This window comes from Salmo trutta, chromosome 13 (genome assembly GCF_901001165.1).
Source record: "Salmo trutta chromosome 13, fSalTru1.1, whole genome shotgun sequence".
Taxonomy (NCBI): domain Eukaryota; kingdom Metazoa; phylum Chordata; class Actinopteri; order Salmoniformes; family Salmonidae; genus Salmo; species Salmo trutta.
The window spans coordinates 28,763,460-28,784,615 of NC_042969.1; the positions used below are offsets into that span (position 1 = coordinate 28,763,460).

At 46.2% G+C, this 21,156-nt stretch overlaps 1 protein-coding gene across 1 annotated transcript in view; it reads left to right on the top strand.

The window, feature by feature from the left end:
* The window catches only part of LOC115205612 (cytoplasmic FMR1-interacting protein 2), a gene marked incomplete at its 3' end in the record, with an annotated part of 48,717 nt that overhangs the window by 3,496 nt on the left and 24,065 nt on the right, over positions 1–21,156 (top strand). Inside the window, 2 exon segments of the mRNA XM_029771777.1 lie at positions 16,019–16,168; positions 16,254–16,343. Of these exon segments, the coding sequence (XP_029627637.1) occupies positions 16,052–16,168; positions 16,254–16,343 (207 nt within the window).

Consider the following 21,156-nt stretch of genomic DNA (forward strand, 5'->3'; position numbering starts at 1 on the left):
GGCCAGTGAAGAGCCCGGATCTCAGTTCCATTGAGCACGTGTGGGACCTGTTGTATCGGAGTGTGAGAGCTAGGGCCATTCCCCCCAGAAATGTCTGGGAACTTGCAGGTGGGGTAACATCTCACAGCAAGAACAGGCAAATCTGGTGCAGTCCATGAGGAGGAGATGCACTGCAGTACTTAATGCAGCTGGTGGCCACACCAGATACTGACTGTTACTTTTGATTTTGACTCCCCCTTTGTTCAGGGACACATTATTCAATTTCTGTTAGTCACATGTCTGTGGAACTTGTTCAGTTTATGTTTCAGTTGTTCAATCTTATGTTCATACAAATATTTACGCATGTTAAGTTTTCTGAAAATAAACACAGTTAGCAGTGAGTGGACATTTCTTTTTTTGCAGAGTTTAGCTTCGTGTAAGACCAGTGGCAAATCAATTGTAAAAATAGAGCGTAACGGCCTGCGGGACACCGCACATACACATGTCTGATGATGGAGAAGCTTCCATTGAAGAACATTCTCTGGGTTCTATTGGATAAGTAACTCTCTAACCATGTGATGGCAGGTGATGTAAAGCCATAGAAAGTTTGTTTTTTCAATAATTTATGATCAATAATATCAAAGGCTGCACTGAAATGTAATTATCCATTTATCTTAACCAATCATCAGTCATCTGAGTCAGTGCAATACAAGTTGAGTGCCCTTCTCTATATGCATGCTGAAAGTCAGTAGGTAACTTGTTATCTGAAAAATAGCATTGTATTTGCTCCATCAGTTTATTCAGAACAGGCAGCAAACTGATTGAGTGGCTGTTAGTCAGCAAAGAGTGCTTTACTATTTTTAGGCAGTGGAATAACTTTAGCTTCCTTCCACGCCTGTGGACACACACTCCTTTCGAATTGTTTTTGTATGATCTCTTATAAATTACTTTAGGCCCAACCTTTGGCATTGGCTTCCCTTGTTATTGCCACAATGTTATGGTCACTACAGCCAATGCAAACTGATATTTATTTGAAGCAAAGTTCTGCAGCGTTAGTGAAGATATGATTGATTCAAGTGGATGTCACAGATCCAACACTATTGGTAGAAAATAGACATCTCTGTTAACATCACACACATTATCAAGCAGTGCACACTTGTTATCCAAATACTTACTGTTAGCACTTAGCAGCACCGTTAGCTCTTAGCAGCACTGTTAGCACTTAGCAGCACTGTTAGCACTTAGCAGCACTGTTAGCACTTAGCAGCACTGTTAGCACTTTGCAGCACTGTTAGCACTTTGCAGCACTGTTAGCACTTAGCAGCACCGTTAGCAGTTAGCAGCACCGCTAGTACTTAGCATCACCGCTAGCACTTAGCATCACCGCTAGCACTTAGCAGCACCGCTAGCACTTAGCAGCACCGCTAGCACTTAGCAGCACCGTTAGCACCTAGCAGCACCGTTAGCACATAGCAACTCCGTTAGTACTTAGCAGCACCGTTAGCACTTAGCAGCACCGTTAGCAGCACCGTTAGCACTCAGCAGCACCGTTAGCACTTAGCAGCACTGTTAGCATTTGGTGGCCTATAGCAGCACCCCAAAATAAGAGGCTTTAGATGAGGCTGGTTAATATGCAACCACAACACTTCAACAGCATTAGACATGAGATCCTCTCTAAGCTTTACAGGAATATGGCTCTGAACATAAACAAAAACACCTCCCCCATAGGCATTCCTGTTTTTTCTATAAATGTTATCGCTGTATTGCTACTGCTGTATCAATCAAAGGAATAATCTAAGTGAGTTTCAGAGATGGCCAGTATATCAATGTTATCTGATGTTAGCAAGTTATTGATTTCATGAACCTTTCTAAGGCTACATATATTAATATGGGCTATTTTCAGCCCTTTCCTGGGTAGCTTATCATAATACTGAAAAGAGCAAATAAAGGTAGATTATCAGAGACTGTGTGTGTGTGATGTTGGGCTGAAGCTAATGAAAGATGAAGGAATGTGTCTGTATCGGATCAACCGATTCCTAAACCAATTGTGTGTGTTGTTATTACACTTTCTTGCGGTGTTAATGTTGGCCAGACATTCTCAGATGAATTCCACTGTCTGTTCCACCATGTCACTCATAAACAGACCCTGTATTTTCCGTGTGTGTGGCGAGGATAGTAGCCAAGGGGGGAACCCATTGAGTGGTGTGACCCGGACATGACACACTTCATTCTCTCTTTCCATCTCTCTCTCTCCTTTCTATCTCCCTCTCTCGCTCCCCTCTATCTCTCTCTCTCTCGCTCCTTTCTATCTCTCTCCTTTCTATCTCTCTCCTTTCTCTCTCTCTCTCTCTCCCCTCTATCACTCTCTCTCCCCTCTCTCTCTCTCTCTCTCTCTCTCCTTTCTATCTCTCTCTCTCCTTTCTCTCTCTCCCCTCTCTCTCTCCTTTCTCCTCTCACTCATTTCTCTCTCCTCTCTCTCCATTATCTCCTTTCTATCTCTCACCTTTCTCTCATTTATCTCTCGTCCTTTCTCTCCTTTCTCTCCTTGCTTTTTCTCTCTCTATCTCTCTCTTCTCCTTTCTCTCTTGCTATCACACTTCCTTTTTGCCTTTGCCTTTTAAATATCCCTTATTTACGTTATATATACACTTGACTCTCAAAAGCAATCTGCACACAACACCACATAATGACAAACCGATGACATGTTGATAGAAATTGTAGCAAATTGATAAAAAACAGAAATACATTATTTACATAACTATTCAGACCCTTTGCTATGAGACTTAAAAATTAGTTCAGGTGCATCCTGCTTCCATTGATCATCCTTTAGGTGTTTCTACAACTTGATTGGAGTCCACCTGTTGTAAATTAAATTGTTTGGAAATTATTTGGAAAGGCACACACCTGTCTATATAAGGTCCCACAGTTGACAGTGCATGTCAGAGCAAAACCAAACCACGAGGTCGAAGGAATTGTCCGTATAGCTCCGAGACAGGATTGTGTTGAGACACAGATCTGGGGAAGGGTACCAAAACATTTCTGCAGCATTGAAGATCCCCAAGAACACAGTGGCCTCCATCATTCTTAAATACAAGAAGTTTGGAACCACCAAGACTCTTCCTAGAGCTGGCCGCCCGACCAAACTGAGCAATCGGGGGAGAAGGGCCTTGGTTAGGGAGTGAACAAGAACCCGATGGTCACTCTAACAGAGCTCCAGAGTTCCAGAGTTCCCCCTCTTCCCTCTTCACACACTTCCCTCTTCACCTTCTTCCCTCTTCACCCTCTTCCTTATTCACCCCTTCCCTCTTCACCCCCTTTCCTCTTCACCCTCTCCCCTCTTCACTCTCTTCACCCTTTTCCCTCTTCACCCTTTTCCCTCTTCACCCTTTTCCCTCTTCACCCTCTCCCCTCTTCCCTCTTCACCCTCTTCCCTCTTCCCCCTCTTCCCCTTCACACTCTTCCCTCTTCACCTTCTTCCCTCTCACCCCCTTCCCTCTTCACCCTCTCCCCTCTCCCCTCTTCACCCCCTTCCCCCTTCACCCTCTCCCCTCTTCACCCTCTTCCCTCTTCAAATCAATCAAATCAAATTCCCTAAAAAACTCCCTAGAAAGGCCAAAACCTAGGAAGAAACCTAGAGAGGAATCAGGCAATGAGGGGTGGCCAGTCCTCTTCTGGCTGTGCCAGGTGGAGATTATAACAGCACATGGCCTAGATGTTCAAATGTTCATAAATGACCAGCATGGTCAAATAATAATAATCATAGTAGTTGTCGAGGGTGCAACAAGTCAGTAACACAAGAGTAAGTGTCAGTTGGCTTTTTCATAGCCGATCTTTGAGAGTATCTCTACCGCTCCTGCTGTCTCTAGAGAGTTGAAAACAGCAGGTCTGGGACAGGTAGCACGTCCGGTGAATAGGTCAGGGTTCCAGCAGGTCTGGGACAGCAGGTCTGGGACAGGTAGCACACCCGGTGAACAGGTCAGGGTTCCATAGCTGCAGGCAGATCAGTTGGAACTGGAGCAGCAGCACGGCCAGGTGAACTGGGGACAGCAAGGAGTCATCAAGCCAGGTAGTCCTGAGGCATGGTCCTAGGGTGCAGGTCCTCCAAGAGAGAGAAAGAAAGAATTAGAGAGAGCATATTTAAATTCACACAGGACACCGGAAAAGACAAGAGAAATACTCCAGATGTGACAGACTGACCCTAGCCCCCGACACATAAACTACTGCAGCATAAATACTGGAGGCTGAGACAGGAGGGGTCAGGAGACACTGTGGCCCCATCCGATGAAACCCCCGGACAGGGCAAAACAGGTAGGATATAACCCCACCCACTTTGCCAAAGCACAGCCTCCACACCACTGGAGGGATATCTCCAACCACCAACATACCATCTCGGGACAAGGCCGAGTATAGCCCACAAAGATCTCCGCCACGGCACAGCCCAAGTGGGGGCGCCAACCCAGACAGGAAGACCACGTCAGTGACGCAACCCACTCAAGTGACGCACCACTCCCAGGGACGGCATGGAAGAACACCAGCAAGCCAGTGACTCATCCCCCGTAATAGGGGTAGAGGCAGGGAATCCCAGTGGAAAGAGGGGAAACCGGCCAGGCAGAGACAGCAAGGGCGGTTCGTTGCTCCAGCCTTTCCGTTCACCTTCACACTCCTGGGCCAGACTACACTTAATCATAAGACCTACTGAAGAGATGTGTCTTCAGTAAAGACTTAAAGGTTGAGACTGAGTCTGCGTCTCTCACATGGGTAGGCAGACTATTCCATAAAAATGGAGCTCTATAGGAGAAAGCCCTGCCTCCAGCTGTTTGCTTAGAAATTCTAGGAACAATTAGGAGGCCCGCGTCTTGTGACCGTAGCGTACGTGTAGGTATGTACGGCAGGACCAAATCGGAAAGATAGGTAGGAGCAAGCCCATGTAATGCTTTGTAGGTTAGCAGTAAAATCTTGAAATCAGCCCTTGCCTTAACAGGATGCCAGTGTAGGGAGGCTAGCACTGGAGTAATATGATCAAATTTTTTGGTTCTAGTCAGGATTCTAGCAGCCGTATTTAGCACTAACTGAAGTTTATTTAGTGCTTTATCTGGGTAGCCGGAAAGTAGAGCATTGCAGTAGTCCAACCTAGAAGTAACAAAGGCATGGATTAATTTTTCTGCGTCATTTTTGGACAGAAAGTTTCTGATTTTTGCAATGTTACGTAGATGGAAAAAAGCTGTCCTTGAAACAGTCTTGATATGTTCTTCAAAAGAGAGATCAGGGTCCAGAGTAACGCCAAGGTCCTTCACAGTTTTATTTGAGACGACTGTACAACCATCCAGATTAATTGTCAGATTCAACCGAAGATCTCTTTGTTTCTTGGGACCTAGAACAAGCATCTCTGTTTTGTCCGAGTTTAAGAGTAGAAAGTTTGCAGCCATCCACTTCCTTATGTCTGAGACACAGGCTTCTAGCGAGGGCAATTTTGGGGCTTCACCATGTTTCATTGAAATGTACAGCTGTGTGTCATCCGCATAGCAGTGAAATTTAACATTATGTTTTCGAATGAAATCCCCAAGAGGTAAAATATTCTAGTGAAAACAATAGTGGTCCTAAAACGGAACCTTGAGGAACACCGAAATGTATAGTTGATTTGTCAGAGGACAAACCATTCACAGAGACAAACTGATATCTTTCCGACAGATAAGACCTAAACCAGGCCAGAACTTGTCCATGTAGACCAATTTGGGTTTCCAATCTCTCCAAAAGAATGTGGTGATCGATGGTATCAAAAGCAGCACTAAGATCTAGGAGCACGAGGACAGACGCAGAGCCTCGGTCTGACGTCATTAAAAGGTCATTTACCACCTTCACAAGTGCAGTCTCAGTGCTATGATGGGGTCTAAAGCCAGACTGAAGCGTTTCGTATACATTGTTTGTCTTCAGGAAGGCAGTGAGTTGCTGCGCAACAGCTTTTTCTAAATTTTTTGAAAGGAATGGAAGATTCGATATAGGCCGATAGTTTTTTATAATTTCTGGGTCAAGATTTGGCTTTTTCAAGAGAGGCTTTATTACTGCCACTTTTAGTGAGTTTGGTACACATCCGGTGGATAGAGAGCCGTTTATTATGTTCAACATAGGAGGGCCAAGCACAGAAAGCAGCTCTTTCAGTAGTTTAGTTGGAATAGGGTCCAGTATGCAGCTTGAAGGTTTAGAGGCCATGATTATTTTCATCATTGTGTCAAGAGATATAGTACTAAAACACTTTAGTGTCTCCCTTGATCCTAGGTTCTGGCAGAGTTGTGCAGACTCAGGACAACGGAGCTTTGGAGGAATACGCTTCCTCTTCAACCCCCCCTCTTCACACCCTCCCCTCTTCCCTCTTCACCCTCTCCCCGCTTCACCCATTTCCCTCTTCACCCACTTCCCTCTTCCCCCTCTTCCAACTTCACCCTCTTTCCTTCTTACTCTTCATCTCCCCCACTGTTCCTTCTGGCTGGAGGAGATTAAGCATCTTATCAGGCATGTCAGCCTCTGTGTGTCAGAGCAGAGGTAAAAACACACTCCTGAGAGGCACATGATATGTAGGCCAGGCCCTAGGCCCCGGGCCAGACACAGTTTGTAGTCCCAAATGGCACCCCATTTCCTATATAGTGCACTATGTAGGGGATAGGGTGGCATTTGGGACGTAGCCACACTGTTCCTGCTCAGACCCAGACCAGACTGACTGCAAGGGTCTGTTCCTGCTCAGACCCAGACCAGACTGGCTGTAAGGATCTGTTCCTGCTCAGACCCAGACCAGACTGGCTGTAAGGGTCTGTTCCTGCTTAGACCCAGACCAGACTGGCTGTAAGGATCTGTTCCTGCTCAGACCCAGACCAGACTGGCTGTAAGGGTCTGTTCCTGCTCAGACCCAGACCAGACTGGCTGTAAGGGTCTGTTCCTGCTCAGACCAAGACTAGACTGGCTGTAAGGATCTGTTCCTGCTCAGACCCAGACCAGACTGGCTGTAAGGGTCTGTTCCTGCTCAGACCCAGACCAGACTGGCTGTAAGGGTCTGTTCCTGCTCAGACCCAGACCAGACTGGCTGTAAGGATCTGTTCCTGCTCAGACCCAGACCAGACTGGCTGTAAGGATCTGTTCCTGCTCAGACCCAGACCAGACTGGCTGTAAGGGTCTGTTCCTGCTCAGACCCAGACCAGACTGTCTGTAAGGGTCTGTTCCTGCTCAGACCCAGACCAGACTGGTTGTAAGGATCTGTTCCTGCTCAGACCCAGACCAGACTGGCTGTAAGGGTCTGTTCCTGCTCAGACCCAGACCAGACTGGCTGTAAGGATCTGTTCCTGCTCAGACCCAGACCAGAGTGGCTGTAAGGATCTATGGTTTTCTAAACAGTCCGCTATACAAGGCTTCTGTGTGTAAGAGAGCAATAATGTAATCGATTGATTGACTAGGAACACCTTTGTTTGGTAAGCTATTGATGTGCCTTTCTGCACTATTTTTGTCCATCTTCAATCAAGTGTTAATGAGCTGCCTGTGTGCAGGTGAGTTAGCCTACTCAGCTGTTTGGTTACAGTGCAGAGCAGACAGAACAACATCATGTATACCAGTGTGCTACGTACATTCAGCAGTCTGGTCTGACAGTCAGTTTACTGCTGCACTCCTCCTACTCAGAAGGACAGCGTTGTCTATCATGACAACACTTGTCTTTTCATGGTGTCACAAAGGTTGTTTGTCTGATGACATCGGTTGTAAAAGGGAAACGTGCCCAGTGCCCACATCTCCCACACTGTGTTGATATAGACAGGAAGCACACAGACAGACAGACAGGTGTACAGGTGCACAGACAGACAGGTGTACAGGTGCACAGACAGACAGGTGTACAGGTGCACAGACAGACAGGTTACAGGTGCACATACAGGCAGACAGGTTACAGGTGCACATACAGACAGACAGATGTACAGGTGCACAGACAGACAGATGTACAGGTGCACAGACAGACAGATGTACAGGTGCACAGACAGACAGGTTACAGGTGCACAGACAGACAGGTTACAGGTGAACAGACAGACAGGTTACAGGTGCACAGACAGACAGACAGGTTACAGGTGCACAGACAGACAGGTTACAGGTGCACAGACAGACAGGTTACAGGTGCACAGACAGACAGACAGATGTACAGGTGCACAGACAGACAGATGTACAGGTGCACATACAGACAGGTTACAGGTGCACAGACAGACAGGTTACAGGTGCACAGACAGACAGGTTACAGGTGCACAGACAGACAGACAGGTGTACAGGTGCACAGACAGACAGGTTACAGGTGCACATACAGACAGACAGATGTACAGGTGCACAGACAGACAGACAGATGTACAGGTGCACAGACAGACAGGTTACAGGTGCACATACAGACAGGTTACAGGTGCACAGACAGACAGGTTACAGGTGCACAGACAGACAGGTTACAGGTGAACAGACAGACAGATGTACAGGTGTCAGATGCACAGACAGACAGCCAGGTTACAGGTGCACAGACAGAGAGACAGGTTACAGGTGCACAGACAGACAGACAGACTGACAGGTACACAGACGGAGAGACAGGTTGCAGGTAGACAGACAGACAGACTGACAGTTACACAGACAGAGAGACAGGTTGCAGACAGACAGACAGACAGACAGACAGACAGACAGACAGACAGACAGAAAGGTTGCAGGTGGACAGACAGATAGACAGACAGACTTGCAGGTTACAGGTGCACAGACAGACAGACGTACAGGTGACAGATGCACAAACAGACAGCCAAGTTATAGGTGCACAGACAGACAGACAGACAGACAGACAGACAGACAGACAGACAGACAGACAGACAGACAGACAGACAGACAGACAGACTGACAGGTACACAGACAGAGAGACAGGTTGTAGGTGGACAGACAGACTGACTGACAGGTACAGAGACAGGTTGCAGGTGGACAAACAGACAGACAGACAGACAGAGACAGACAGACAGACAGACAGGTGCACAGACAGAAAAGACAGACAGGTTACAGGTGCACAGACGTACAGGTTACAGGTGCACAGGCAGACAGACAGACGTACAGGTTACAGGTACAAAGACGTACAGGTTACAGATGCACAGGCAGACAGACAGACGTACAGGTTACAGGTGCAAAGACGTACAGGTTACAGGTGCACAGGCAGACAGACAGACGTACAGGTTACAGGTACAAAGACGTACAGGTTACAGATGCACAGGCAGACAGACAGACGTACAGGTTACAGGTACAAAGACGTACAGGTTACAAGTGCACAGACAGACGTGCAGGTTACAGGTGCACAGACAGACGTACAGGTTACAGGTGCACAGACAGACGTGCAGGTTACAGGTGCACAGACAGATGTGCAGGTTACAGGTGCACAGACAGACGTGCAGGTTACAGGTGCACAGACAGACGTGCAAGTTACAGGTGCACAGACAGACGTGCAGGTTACAGGTGCACAGACAGACGTGCAGGTTACAGGTGCACAGACAGACGTACAGGTTACAGGTGCACAGACAAACGTACAGGTTACAGGTGCACAGACAGACGTACAGGTTACAGGTGCACAGACAGACGTGCAGGTTACAGGTGCACAGACAGACGTACAGGTTACAGGTGCACAGACAGACGTGCAGGTTACAGGTGCACAGACAGACGTACAGGTTACAGGTACAAAGACGTACAGGTTACAGATGCACAGGCAGACAGACAGACGTACAGGTTACAGGTACAAAGACGTACAGGTTACAGGTGCACAGGCAGACAGACAGACGTACAGGTTACAGGTACAAAGACGTACAGGTTACAGATGCACAGGCAGACAGACAGACGTACAGGTTACAGGTACAAAGACGTACAGGTTACAAGTGCACAGACAGACGTACAGGTTACAGGTGCACAGACAGACGTGCAGGTTACAGGTGCACAGACAGATGTGCAGGTTACAGGTGCACAGACAGATGTGCAGGTTACAGGTGCACAGACAGACGTGCAGGTTACAGGTGCACAGACAGACGTGCAGGTTACAGGTGCACAGACAGACGTGCAGGTTACAGGTTCACAGACAGACGTGCAGGTTACAGGTGCACAGACAGACGTGCAGGTTACAGGTGCACAGACAGACGTGCAAGTTACAGGTGCACAGACAGACGTGCAGGTTACAGGTGCACAGACAGACGTGCAGGTTACAGGTGCACAGACAGACGTACAGGTTACAGGTGCACAGACAGACGTACAGGTTACAGGTGCACAGACAGACGTACAGGTGCACAGACAGACGTGCAGGTTACAGGTGCACAGACAGACGTACAGGTTACAGGTGCACAGACAGACGTGCAGGTTACAGGTGCACAGACAGACGTACAGGTTACAGGTGCACAGACAGACGTACAGGTTACAGGTGCACAGACAGACGTGCAGGTTACAGGTGCACAGACAGATGTGCAGGTTACAGGTGCACAGACAGATGTGCAGGTTACAGGTGCACAGACAGATGTGCAGGTTACAGGTGCACAGACAGACGTGCAGGTTACAGGTGCACAGACAGATGTGCAGGTTACAGGTGCACAGACAGATGTGCAGGTTACAGATGCACAGGCAGACAGACAGACATACAGGTTACAGGTGCACAGACAGATGTGCAGGTTACAGGTGCACAGACAGATGTGCAGGTTACAGGTGCACAGACAGACGTGCAGGTTACAGGTGCACAGACAGATGTGCAGGTTACAGGTGCACAGACAGATGTGCAGGTTACAGATGCACAGGCAAACAGACAGACATACAGGTTACAGGTGCACAGACAGATGTGCAGTTACAGGTGCACAGACAGACGTGCAGGTTACAGGTGCACAGACAGATGTGCAGGTTACAGGTGCACAGACAGATGTGCAGGTTACAGGTGCACAGACAGATGTGCAGGTTACAGATGCACAGGCAGACAGACAGACATACAGGTTACAGGTGCACAGACAGATGTGCAGGTTACAGGTGCACAGACAGATGTGCAGGTTACAGGTGCACAGACAGACGTGCAGGTTACAGGTGCACAGACAGATGTGCAGGTTACAGGTGCACAGACAGATGTGCAGGTTACAGATGCACAGGCAGACAGACAGACATACAGGTTACAGGTGCACAGACAGATGTGCAGGTTACAGGTGCACAGACAGACGTGCAGGTTACAGGTGCACAGACAGACGTGCAGGTTACAGGTGCACAGACAGATGTGCAGGTTACAGGTGCACAGACAGATGTGCAGGTTACAGATGCACAGGCAGACAGACAGACATACAGGTTACAGGTGCACAGACAGATGTGCAGTTACAGGTGCACAGACAGACGTGCAGGTTACAGGTGCACAGACAGATGTGCAGGTTACAGGTGCACAGACAGATGTGCAGGTTACAGGTGCACAGACAGATGTGCAGGTTACAGGTGCACAGACAGACGTACAGGTTACAGGTGCACAGACAGAGGTGCAGGTTACAGGTGCACAGACAGATGTGCAGGTTACAGGTGCACAGACAGACGTGCAGGTTACAGGTGCACAGACAGATGTGCAGGTTACAGGTGCACAGACAGACGTGCAGGTTACAGGTGCACATACAGACGTACAGGTTACAGGTGCACAGACAGACGTGCAGGTTACAGGTGCACAGACAGACGTACAGGTTACAGGTGCACAGACAGAGGTGCAGGTTACAGGTGCACAGACAGACGTGCAGGTTACAGGTGCACAGACAGACGTGCAGGTTACAGGTGCACATACAGACGTACAGGTTACAAGTGCACAGACAGACGTGCAGGTTATAGGTGCACAGACAGACGTACAGGTTACAGGTGCACAGACAGACGTGCAGGTTACAGGTGCACAGACAGATGTGCAGGTTACAGGTGCACAGACAGATGTGCAGGTTACAGGTGCACAGACAGATGTGCAGGTTACAGGTTCACAGGCAGATGTGCAGGTTACAGGTGCACAGACAGACGTGCAGGTTACAGGTGGACAGACAGATGTGCAGGTTACAGGTGCACAGACGGATGTGCAGGTTACAGATGCACAGGCAGACAGACAGACGTACAGGTTACAGGTGCACAGACAGATGTGCAGGTTACAGGTGCACAGACAGACGTGCAGGTTACAGGTGCACAGACAGATGTGCAGGTTACAGGTGCACAGACAGATGTGCAGGTTACAGGTGCACAGACAGATGTGCAGGTTACAGGTGCACAGACAGACTTGCAGGTTACAGGTACACAGACAGACGTGCAGGTTACAGGTGCACAGACAGACGTGCAGGTTACAGGTGCACAGACAGACGTGCAGGTTACAGGTGCACAGACAGACGTGCAGGTTACAGGTGCACAGACAGACGTGCAGGTTACAGGTGCACAGACAGACGTACAGGTTACAGGTGCACAGACAGACGTACAGGTTACAGGTGCACAGACAGACGTGCAGGTTACAGGTGCACAGACAGACGTACAGGTTACAGGTGCACAGACAGACGTGCAGGTTACAGGTGCACAGACAGACGTACAGGTTACAGGTGCACAGACAGAGGTGCAGGTTACAGGTGCACAGACAGACGTGCAGGTTACAGGTGCACAGACAGACGTGCAGGTTACAGGTGCACATACAGACGTACAGGTTACAAGTGCACAGACAGACGTGCAGGTTACAGGTGCACAGACAGACGTACAGGTTACAGGTGCACAGACAGACGTGCAGGTTACAGGTGCACAGACAGACGTGCAGGTTACAGGTGCACAGACAGATGTGCAGGTTACAGGTGCACAGACAGATGTGCAGGTTACAGGTGCACAGGCAGATGTGCAGGTTACAGGTGCACAGACAGACGTGCAGGTTACAGGTGCACAGACAGATGTGCAGGTTACAGGTGCACAGACAGATGTGCAGGTTACAGATGCACAGGCTGACAGACAGACGTACAGGTTACAGGTGCACAGACAGATGTGCAGGTTACAGGTGCAAAGACAGACGTGCAGACAGACACAGACAGACAGACAGACAGACAGACAGACAGACAGACAGACAGACAGACAGACAGACAGACAGACAGACAGACAGACAGACAGACAGACGTACAGGTTACAGGTGCACAGACAGATGTGCAGGTTACAGGTGCACAGACAGACGTGCAGGTTACAGGTGCACAGACAGATGTGCAGGTTACAGGTGCACAGACAGATGTGCAGGTTACAGGTGCACAGACAGATGTGCAGGTTACAGGTGCAAAGACAGATGTGCAGGTTACAGGTGCAAAGACAGACGTGCAGACAGACACAGACAGACAGACAGACAGACAGACATGTTACAGGTGCACAGACAGACAGACAGACAGACATGTTACAGGTGCACAGACAGAGAGACGTACAGGTTACAGGTGCACAGACAGACGGACTTACAGGTGCACATACAGACTTATAGGTACACAGACAGACAGACAGACAGGTAACAGGTGCACAGACAGACAGACAGACAGACAGACAGACAGACAGACAGACGGGTTACAGGTGCACAGGCAAACAGACAGACAGAGTGACAGACAGACAGGTTACAGGTGCACAGACAGACAGACAGACAGACATGTGCTGTAGAAAGTGGTTCCTTAAGAGGAAATGAGAGTGAATACCAGACAGTGTATGACAGTGTTCCTGGTGATGGAGTCTACACTCATTATGGATTAGGATTTGTACTCTTCCTTTTTTACTGACAGGTCCGGGTTTGCCTCTCTCTCTCTCTCTCTCTCTCTCTCTCTCTCTCTCTCTCTCTCTCTCTCTCTCTCAATCCATTTCAAGGGGCTTTGTTGTAGAGGTCGACCGATTATGATTTTTCAACACCGATACCAATTATTGGAGGGCCCAAAAAACCGATTAATCGGCCGATTTAATTTTTTTAAATAATGACAATTACAACAATACTGAATGAACACTTATTTTAACTTAATATAATACATCAACAAAATCAATTTAGCCTCAAATAAATAATGAAACATGTTCAATTTGGTTTAAATAATGCAAAACAAAGTGTTGGAGAAGAAAGTAAAAGTGCAATATGTGCCATGTAAGAAAGCTAATGTTTAAGTGCCTTGCTCAGAACATGATAACATATGAAAGCTGGTGGTTCCTTTTAACATGAGTCTTCAATATTCCCAGGTAAGAAGTTTTAGGTTGTAGTTATTATAGGAATTATAGGACTATTTCTCTCTATACGATTTGTATTTCATATACCTTTGACTATTGGATGTTCTTATAAGCACTTTAGTATTGCCAGTGTAACAGTATAGCTTCCGTCCCTCTCCTCGCTCCTACCTGGGCTCAAACCAGGAACACATCGACAACAGCCACCCTCGAAGCAGCGTTACCCATGCAGAGGAAGGGAAACAACTATTCCAAGTCTCAGAGCGAGTGACAATTGAAACTCTATTAGCGCGCACCCGGCTAACTAGCTAGCCATTTCACATCGGTTACACCAGCCTAATCTTGGGAGTTGATAGGCTTGAAGGGGTGGGTATAATTTGTGGAACGTTCCAACAGGAATCTGTTCCAAAAAACGTAAAGTAAAAGGTTGCCAACCAACAACGCATACAAACCTCGCTAACTAGCTGCCGAATAGGCATCAACTCACCACGTAGCTTATTCTTAATGTTTGTCCATAGGCAAACAGACATGTGAGGACAGACATTTTTCGGGAATAAACGTGATGAGTGAAATACGCAATGAAATAGACCACTCCCTACCCGGTATCTTATTCTGCCGCTATACAACTTTGTATGCATTGTTTTTTGGAAACCTTGTTATTTACGAAGTTTTTGGAATAGATTCCTGTTGGAACGTTCCACAAATTATACCCACCCAGGTTGAAGTCATAAACAGCGCAATGCTTGAAGCACAGCAAAGGGCTGTTTGAATGAATTACATTTACATTTTAGTCATTTAGCAGACGCTCTTATCCAGAGCGACTTACAGTAGTGAATGCATACATTTCATACATTTTTTTTCTGTGCTGGCCCCCCGTGGGAATCGAACCCACAACCCTGGTGTTGCAAACACCATGCTCTACCAACTGAGCTACAGGGAAGGCTAATGAATGCTTACGAGCCTGCTGCTGCCTACCACCACTCAGTCAGACTGCTCTATCAAATCATAGACTTAATTATCACTTAATTGTCATTATTATGGTCGAATCCGGAAACTATCATCTCGAAAACAAAAGTTTTTTTCTTTCAGTGACATACGGAACTGTTCTTTATTTTATCTAACGGGTGACTAAGTCTAAATATTCCTGTTAGGCATTGATGTTTATGGTTAGGTACATTGGTGCAACGACAGTACTTTTTTCGCAAATGCGCTTGTTAAATCAACACCCGTTTGTCGAAGTAGGCTGTGATTCAATGAAAATTAACAGGCACCGCATCGATTATATGCAACGCAGGACACGTTAGATAAACTAGTAATATCATCAACCATGTGTAGTTAACTAGTGATTATGTTAAGATTGATAGTTTTTTTATAAGTCTAATGCTAGCCAGCAACTTACCTTTCCTTTTTGCTGCCCTCGCGTAACAGGTAGTCAGCCTGTTAATCCTTGTGGAGTGCAATGTAAGGCAGGTGGTTAGAGCGTTGGACTGGTAACCGAAGGTTGCAAAAACGAATCCCCGCTGAACAAGGCAGTTAACCCCCGTTTCTAGGCCGTCATTGTAAAGAAGAATGTGTTCTTAATCTGACTTGCCTAGTTAAATAAAGTTGTAAAAAAATAAATAATAATAATATATTTTTTTTTGTTTAAAAAATTGGCAAATCAGTGGCCAAAAATACCGATTATCGATTGTTATGAAAACTTGAAATCGGCCCTAATTAATCGGCCATTCCGATTAATCGGTCGACCTCTACTTTGTTGGCATGTGTTTACATTGCCAAAACAAGTGAAATGGGTAAACAAAAGTGACATTTAATGTCTGTCTGTGTGTCTCTCTGTCAGACTGGCCGGTTGTGTGAGTGACCTCTTGTAACCATGACGACCCACGTGACCCTGGAGGATGCTCTGTCTAACGTGGATCTGTTGGAGGAGCTGCCCCTCCCTGACCAGCAGCCCTGCATTGAACCTCCGCCCTCATCCATCATGTACCAGGTACACACACACACACACACACACACGTCTGAGTTTTCAAATGAATTGCAAGAGTACTAAATTCTGTCTTTCTCTTTCTCTCTAGGCTAACTTTGATACCAACTTTGAGGACAGGAATGCGTTTGTGACGGGGATAGCTCGCTACATCGAGCAGGCAACTGTCCACTCTAGCATGGTGAGTAGGCAACATGGAGGGATTGGTTTGGAATGGGGCCGAGGGAGAGAACTGAGGGAGCGGTTTGTATTTGATCCCCTGCTGATTTTGTACGTTTGCCCACTGATAAAGAAAGGATCAGTCTATAATTTTAATGGTAGGTTTATTTGAACAGTGAGAGACAGAATAACAACAAAAATATCCAGAAAAACGCATGTGAAAAATGTTATAAATTGATTTGCATTTCAATGAGGGAAATAAGTATTTGACCCCTCTCAATCAGAAAGATTTCTGGCTCCCAGGTGTCTTTTATACAGGTAACGAGCTGAGATTAGGAGCACACTCTTAAAGGGAGTGCGCCTAACCGCAGCTTGTTACCTGTAAAAAAGACACCTGTCCACAGAAGCAATCAATCAATCAGATTCCAAACTCTCCACCATGGCCAAGACCAAAGAGCTCTCCAAGGATGTCAGGGACAAGATTGTAGACCTACACAAGGCTGGAATGGGCTACAAGACCATCGCTAAGCAGCTTGGTGAGAAGGTGACAACATTTGGTGTGATTATTTGCAAATGGAAGAAACACAAAATAACTGTCAATATCCCTCGGCCTGGGGCTCCATGCAAGATCTCCCCTCGTGGGGTTGCAATGATCATGAGAACGGTGAGGAATCAGCCCAGAACTACACGGGAGGATCTTGTCAATGATCTCAAGGCAGCTGGGACCATAGTCACCAAGAAAACAATTGGTAACACACTACGCCATGAAGGACTGAAATCCTGCAGCGCCCGCAAGATCCCCCTGCTCAAGAATACATATACATGCCCGTCTGAAGTTTGCCAATGAACATCTGAATGACTCAGAGGACAACTGGTGAAAGTGTTGTGGTCAGATGAGACCAAAATGGAGCTCTTTGGCATCAACTCAACTCACTGTGTTTGGAGGAGGAGGAATGCTGCCTATGACCCCAAGAACACCATCTCCACCGTCAAACATGGAGGTGGAAACATTATGCTTTGGGGGTGTTTTTCTGCTAAGGGGACAGGACAACTTCACCGCATCAAAGGGACGATGGACGGGGCCATGTACCGTCAAATCTTGGGTGAGAACCTCCTTCCCTCAGCCAGGGCATTGAAAATGGGTCGTGGATGGGTATTCCAGCATGACAATGACCCAAAACACACGGCCAAGGCAACAAAGGAGTGGCTCAAGAAGAAGCACATTAAGGTCCTGGAGTGGCCTAGCCAGTCTCCAGACCTTAATCCCATAGAAAATCTGTGGAGGGAGCTGAAGGTCCGAGTTAACAAACGTCAGCCTCGAAACCTTAATGACTTGGAGAAGATCTGCAAAGAGGAGTGGGACAAAATCCCTCCTGAGATGTGTGCAAACCTGGTGGCCAACTACAAGAAACGTCTGACCTCTGTGATTGCCAACAAGGCTTTTGCCACCAAGTACTAAGTCATGTTTTGCAGAGGGGTCAAATACGTATTTCCCTCATTAAAATGCAAATCATTTTATAACATTTTTGACATGCGTTTTTCTGGATTTCTTTGTTGTTATTCTGTCTCTCACTGTTCAAATAAACCTACCATTAAAATTATAGACTGATCATTTCTTTGTCAGTGGGCAAACGTACAAAATCAGCAGGGGATCAAATACTTTTTTCCCTCACTGTATGTGCTTAATATTAGGAAAGCTGATTAATAAATATAGTAGGCCTAGCCTGTAGAAAACGGGTAAATAAATATAGTAGGCCTAGCCTGTAGAAAACGGATAAATAAATATAGTAGGCCTAGCCTATAGAAAGCTGATGGGATCCTCCTCTTTTTAGTAGAGCCCATCACTCTGTTTTCTCACACAATTGCATAGCCTATAGAAATGTTACACAACATGAGCTCATGGGCTCTCATGAAGTGTTTGATTAGATTCGTTAATACATTTGCATTGATGTCAGAGTGATTAGAGGGATAATAGATTGCTGAGTACCAGGCAGTTAGCAAGTTTGGTAGGCTACCAATGACCAGCAGCAGCATCAGAGCTTGGAGAAGCCTAATTACCGTGACTAAACTGTTACGTGGAATTGGACTGCCTTCATGACTCATGACCGCCGGTGTGGTGGTAGTAAGGTCACCGCAACAGCCCTATCTAGGACCGATAGGAACATCAATGTTCCTAATCTGCTTTCTACTATTTACCGAGAGGCAGGACCTATTTCTATAGAAGCCCATTTTTATTCTCAGCTTCTTACAGTTGAAGTCGGAAGTTTACATACACCTTAGTCAAATACATTTAAACTCAGTTTTTTTTACAATTCCTGACATTTAATCCTAGTAAAAATTCCCTATCTTAGGTCAGTTAGGATCACCACTTTATTTTAAGAATGTGAAATATCAGAATAATAGTAGAGGGAATGATTTATTTCAGCTTTTATTTCTTTCATCACATTCCCAGTGGGTCAGAAGTTTACATACACTCAATTAGTATTTGGTAGAATTGCCTTTAAATTGTTTAACTTGGGTCAAACGTTTCGGATAGCCTTCCACAAGCTTCCCACAATAAGTTGGGTGAATTTTGGCCCATTCCTCCTGACAGAGCTGGTGTGACTGAGTCAGGTTTGTAGGCCTCCTTGCTCGCACACACTTTTTCAGTTCTGCCCACAAATTTTCTATAGGTTTGAGGTCAGGGCTTTGTGATGGCCACTCCAATACCTTGACTTTGTTGTCCTTAAGCCATTTTGCCACAACTTTGGAAGTATGCTTGGGTCATTGTCAATTTGGAAGACCCATTTACGACCAAGCTTTAACTTCCTGACTGATGTCTTGAGATGTTGCTTCAATATATCCACATCATTTTCCCTCTCATGATGCCATCTATTTGTGAAGTGCACCAGTCCCTCCTGCAGCAAAGCACCCCCACAACATGATGCTGCTACCCCTGTGATTCACGGAGGGTATGGTGTTCTTCGGCTTGCAAGCCTCCCCCTTTTTCCTCCAAACCTAACGATGGTCATTATGGCCAAACAGTTCTATTTTTGTTTCATCAGACCAGAGGACATTTCTCCAAAAAGTACGATCTTTGTCCCCATGTGCAGTTGCAAACCGTAGTCTGGCTTTTTTATGGCGGTTTTGGAGCAGTGGCTTCTTTGCTGAGCGGCCTTTCAGATTATGTCGATATAGGACTCGTTTTGCTGTGGATATAGATATTTTTTTACCTGTTTCCTCCAGCATCTTCACAAGGTCCTTTGCTTTTGTTCTGGGATTGATTTGCACTTTTCGCACCAAAGTACGTTCATCTCTAGGAGACAGAACGCGTCTCCTTCCTGAGCGGTATGATGGCTGCATGGTCCCATGGTGTTTATACTTACGTAGTATTGAACGTGGTACCTTCAGGCGTTTGGAAATTGCTCCCAAGGATGAACCAGACATGTGGAGGTCTACAATTGTTTTCTGAGGTCTTGGCTGATTTCTTTATATTTTCCCATGATGTCAAGCAAAGAGGCACTGAGTTTGAAGGTAGGCCTTGAAATACATCCACAGCTACACCTCCAATTAATAAAAATTATGTCAATTAGCCTATCAGAAGCTTCTAAAGCCATTAAGAATAAGCCAACATCATTTTCTGGAATTTTCCAAGCTGTTTAGAGGGCACAGTCAACTTAGTGTATGTAAACTTCTGACCCACTGGAATTGTGATACAGCGAATTATATGTGAAATAATATGTCTGTAAACAATTGTTGGAAAAGTTATTTGTGTCATACACAAAGTAGGTGTCCTAATCGAAAACTATACTTTGTTAACAAGAAATTTGTGGAGTGGTTGAAAAACGAGTTTTAATGACTCCAACCTAAGTGTATGTAAACTTCCTTCAACTGTAACTAACTCATCAGTATGCTTTTTAAAAGACCGCGTTTCATCTGTCCAGATGCTCAGATATTTGGAAGCAGGGACACGATCAATAGTTTTCTGTAATACAATGAAGGCAGACTGTAGTTCAGATAGAGCCTGGTCAACGTTGGGGTCAATAGCAGACACAACAATATCATAATACAATGAAGACAGACTGTAGTTCAGATAGAGCCTGGTCAACGTTGGGGTCAATAGCAGACACAACAATATCATAATACAATGAAGACAGACTGTAGTTCAGATAGAGCCTGGTCAACGTTGGGGTCAATAGCAGACACAACAATATCATAATACAATGAAGGCAGACTGTAGTTCAGATAGAGCCTGGTCAACGTTGGGGACAATAGCAGACACAACAGGCAGACTGTAGTTCAGATAGAGCCTGGTCAACCATGGGGACAATAGCAGACACAACACTATCATAATACAATGAAGGCAGACTGTAGTTCAGATAGAGCCTGGTCAACATTGGGGTCAATAGCAGACACAACAGGCAGACTGTGGTTCAGATAGAGCCTGGTCAACCATGGGGACAATAGCAGACACAACAGGCAGACTGTGGTTCAGATAGAGCCTGGTCAACCATGGGGACAATAGCAGACACAACACTATCATAATACAATGAAGGCAGACTGTAGTTCAGATAGAGCCTGGTCAACATTGGGGTCAATAGCAGACACAACACTATCATAATACAATGAAGGCAGACTGTAGTTCAGATAGAGCCTGGTCAACATTGGGGTCAATAGCAGACACAACACTATAATCGGCATACAAGTGCAGGTCACAATTGTTTAAAGTCAATACAATATTATTAATGTAAACATTAAAAAGTACTGGACCCAGAATCGACCCCTGCGCGACACCTTTCATAATATCCAGGAAACCTGATTTAACAGCGTCAGTAGACACACATTGAGTTCTATCT